The following is a 4,190-nucleotide window of genomic DNA, read 5'->3' as shown; positions in this document are numbered from 1 at the left end:
AGAGAGAGAGAGAGAGAGAGAGAGAGAGAGAGAGCAGCACTGGTCGAGCGAGCTAGAAAATGTGAAAAAGCAGTGATTCAAAATGATATTTCATGGTGGTTATGTTCTAAAGCACAAATACACACACCAACCCTTCTGTATAAAGGTGCCAAGTTGTCGGATTATGAAAGAACGTGTGCAACGCTAAGCGGCAGAGCGGCGGTTGGGAAGAGGGGTTATATTTTCGGGGTTACACACCCACATGGCGCCCTAATAGCTATTTGTTAACGCCCATAAACGTCCTCACTAGCCAAAAGAAAAAGAGAAAACCCAGGCAGAGGGCAGCACACAACACCACAACACTTCTAGTGAGTCAGAAGTGATTGAAAGGGATTGCTTTTGTATTAGTCTATGCATTTGTTTTTTAGGAAATCTATTACATGTTATACCTTTAAGCCAATTTTAAAGTAACACCAGCAGTTCATTGGAAATAACTATTTGAAGTGCACCATTTGAACATTTGTTCATTTCTCTTATAATTAGAACCACATTAGATCCTTTTTTTAGATTAATTGACTAACATATCAGTAGGAAATGAGAGGAAGTTATGGGGCCGGCAAAATATTATTTACAACTTACATCTTAACAAACTGGATCTTAACTTAACCAACTATGAATGCAAATTGCAAAGGAATGCATCAGCAGTAAATATCTAAGAGCATATTCGTCTTTACGTCATGAAAAAAGGACTTTTACTTAAGGAACATTTTCAGTGCAGGACTTTAGCTTGAGTATTTTTACAGTGCTGTGCTTCTTTTACTGGAGTAAAGTACCACTAAACACAGCCATAAAAAAACAGCAGATTATAACTCTGAACCAGGAAGAAGTTGAAATAATGTGCGGGAAAAAGGAAATAGATGCACCGAAGAACTAAGTGTTTATGGTCAAAACATCTGGAATGATTTAGAGAAGGGAGGTAGTAAAAGGAGGGAGGGGCACGGCCTCAGATATGACGAATTACGTCAAACAATCAACATGTGGAAGGCAAAGCAGAGGCCAAATGACCTGATGTGTGCGTGTGTGGGTGTGTGTTTGTGCGTGTGTGTGGGGTGGACTTTGTTTAGTGTATGAGTTTTTCAGATTTCCGAATCCCTGTGACATAAGAGCGTTGACTTCACTCAGTGCAGTAGCTGCATGAAACCCTTGATCCTGAAATTAATCCACGTAGGTTATTTTTTATTTTTATAAAGAATCAGTGGAGTTTTTTTAGTTTTTTTTAAGAGGCAATCATGATCAGCCGTAACTTCAAAAATGTGTTGGTGGTTTCTATCGGGTTCCTGTCTCTGTTCACGGCTTACGGAGGACTGCAGAGCTTACAGGTAAGAGTTTACTATTCAATAGGAAGAAAAGATCATTATTATCAGATATTATCTGTAACTTTTCCACATTCGCTCAAACATTTTACACATCTTGCACTCAACCACACAGCCTTCTTTTTTAATTTTTAAACAGATATATTGCACAAATTGATTTGGGTTGTCATGTCTTTTACATGTATTGTTTATTTCCTTTTAATATGTATATGTATGCACCATTTACTTGACAATAAATCCTATTTGGATTAAAAATACGAAAATGTAGAGGTTAGTATCATGGGGTCTTTAAGGGATCAATCTTGAGCCATTTACAGTCATTCACAGCATTACAAATGTTAATGGTTTATGTTTTGGCCAAATATTTTCCTCTCGTTAATTTTATGTACCTTTAGAATTAGAAATAACATGTTGTGGAAGGTCCCGTCTCCCTTTAATGTTATTATATTAGAACATGAGTTGTATCTCTTAAAATGAGATTAAGTGTTATTTAAAATGCCTTAAAAAGTACGTAGTAGGAGCTAAGTAAGTAGAGGTTTATTCAATGTTTGAACTATGGAGAAACAACTAGTTAAGAGCATCATTTGTAGCGTAACTTACTGGTTATTTATGTACACACTCATTCATAGACAAACTCAGTAATTGTACTTCATTTCATAGGTTTATGTTTGGCCAAATATTTTCATCTCTTTAATTTTATAGCCTACACAGACAGATGTTGTGCCAACTGTGTTAAGGAAAGTTTGAGTTTAGGAAAGTTGTTAAAAGTATTGAAAACATTGTCATAGTAATCGTAAAAACTGTAAATGACATTTGACTATATTTCATTTCATAATCACAGGGGAGCATATGAGCTTTTTTAAATTACCCTCAAAGTGAGAAATAATGGGTTTTGAAATAGTTTTAATGCTAGTTTCTTGCCTCCCTAAACTTCAATAAGAACAGTTATGTTAACTCTTTAATGACCTTGACTTTACTTTTTAAGTTAATTAAGTTTTATTTAAAACACCAATACCTCATGAATGTATGATGAAACGTCATTGATGGGTTGATTCATGGATGGACAAGTAATTAAAGGTACAGTTAATTGATATTAATACAAAAAAAGCCTTATGTACATTATTCACTGGGTTCTAAATTAGTTTTTAATGTGAAAAGACACGGAAGGCTTGTATCACGTGGACGCGCCAACAGTGTTGTTGTCCTTACTTAGATTCCTCATGAGGGAGACAGAACTTCAGACATAACTTTTCTAACTAGCCTGGTCAAACAGGATTGAGTGAAATGATCACGAAGTAACACCAGACTACATGGTGGTGGTGCAGAATGTTTGAAAGGTCTGCGTGCTCACCATGGGGAAGAAATCAAGTGAATGAGGAGATGACGTAGCATTAAGAGCGACTACGGGAGGGCAAGGCCGAATTAAACGGAACTTTCTGTAACAACATGGACAGTCTGACTCTGACCCCCCCCTCGAACTGACTGCCTCGGAAACCTTTTTGTTTTTTTCCGCCCTCCTGAGTCACCTCAAAACATCCCTTCATGTGACCACATGTCCTGTGTGTAGTACTGTGTGTTGTCCTGTGCATTGTGTTGTTATGTTGTCATGTATTGTATACCATGTTGTTATGTATTGTATACCATGTTGTTATGTATTGTATACCATGTTGTTATGTATTGTTTACCATGTTGCTGTGTGCATTGATCCTTTTCGGGAGAGCGTGTGGCGGCCCTTTAAATAGCTGCGGCGCCGGAGGCTCCAACAAAGGCATTTTATCACTGTGTACCTGTGCACGCGTGACAAATAAAGCCATCTGTATCCATCTGTATCTGAGTAGTATGAAAGCCCAAATATTCGCATAGGGAGGCTGGTTGAGGTGGTGGGTCAAACACAGGACTTTTAGCCAGGAGACCCGGGGATCGTGTCCCGCGTGTCACGTTTTCTAAAACCCAAAAGTCTCTTTCTCTGAGATGAGGTTGTTTCTAACACATGGCCCGTTGTGCGTCCCTGTGTGTGCAGAGCAGTCTGAACGCAGAGCAGGGGATGGGCGTGGCGTCTCTGAGCGTCATCTACGCCTCCATCATCATCTCCTCCATGTTCCTGCCCCCCCTCATGATCAAAAACCTGGGCTGTAAATGGACCATCGTTGCTGGCATGGCCTGCTACGTCTCCTACTCTTTTGGAAACCTCTACCCGGGATGGTAATCAAATCCTCCGGCTCACGCTGGCTGTCAGCTCATTATTTTACCATATTTCTGCATTTTCAAAATTGTCCTTGTCCATAGACAACATGACCACTTCAAAGACTGTATTTAAAAAACAAAAACAGAATCAATAAGACACACTAGAGACCCGTAACCTCATTACAAAATAAAAGCTAATACACTAAATTACTAGCATAACAGATAGAAATACTAAACTACTAAAAGATATATATATCCTTTCAAAACTGCAGTTTTTACAAAACCAGTGAAAATACATATCAAATAAAAATAAAATACAAGAACATATTTTTTCTTGTATTTTTTTCCCATAATTATTATTATTATTTCATGTATATTGTATGTACAGTATGTATATTGTATCCTAGTATTTCATATATATTTATATGCTGTGTGACTGATAATTTGCTGTTATAATACTGTCATTTCTATCTATCTATCTATCTATCTATCTATCATATCCATCCATCCATAGCAACTTTCTTATATTATCACCACTACTGCTAGAACTACTGCCAGTTTAAATCAGTCTTATGTTAACTATGGCTGCTGTTTTTTATCTGCTGTGAAAGAGCTAACAGTGTTAACAAAAGCATGAGGAAAATGACCCCCCCC

The 4,190-nt window shown here is 37.6% G+C and overlaps 1 protein-coding gene across 1 annotated transcript in view; it reads left to right on the top strand.

The window, feature by feature from the left end:
• The first annotated feature begins 1,094 nt into the window (after positions 1 to 1,094).
• Positions 1,095 to 4,190, top strand: part of unc93a (unc-93 homolog A) — a 12,725-nt gene continuing 9,629 nt past the window's right edge. The window contains exons 1-2 of the mRNA XM_034900757.1: positions 1,095 to 1,358; positions 3,373 to 3,555. Coding sequence (XP_034756648.1) covers positions 1,269 to 1,358; positions 3,373 to 3,555 — 273 coding nt within the window. The 5' untranslated portion in view covers positions 1,095 to 1,268. The remainder of the gene's footprint in view (positions 1,359 to 3,372; positions 3,556 to 4,190) is intronic.

Source organism: Etheostoma cragini, chromosome 18, assembly GCF_013103735.1.
Source record: "Etheostoma cragini isolate CJK2018 chromosome 18, CSU_Ecrag_1.0, whole genome shotgun sequence".
Lineage (NCBI taxonomy): Eukaryota > Metazoa > Chordata > Actinopteri > Perciformes > Percidae > Etheostoma > Etheostoma cragini.
The sequence above is the reverse complement of the archived record's forward strand: the minus strand, read 5'-3'. Positions and strand labels throughout refer to the sequence as shown.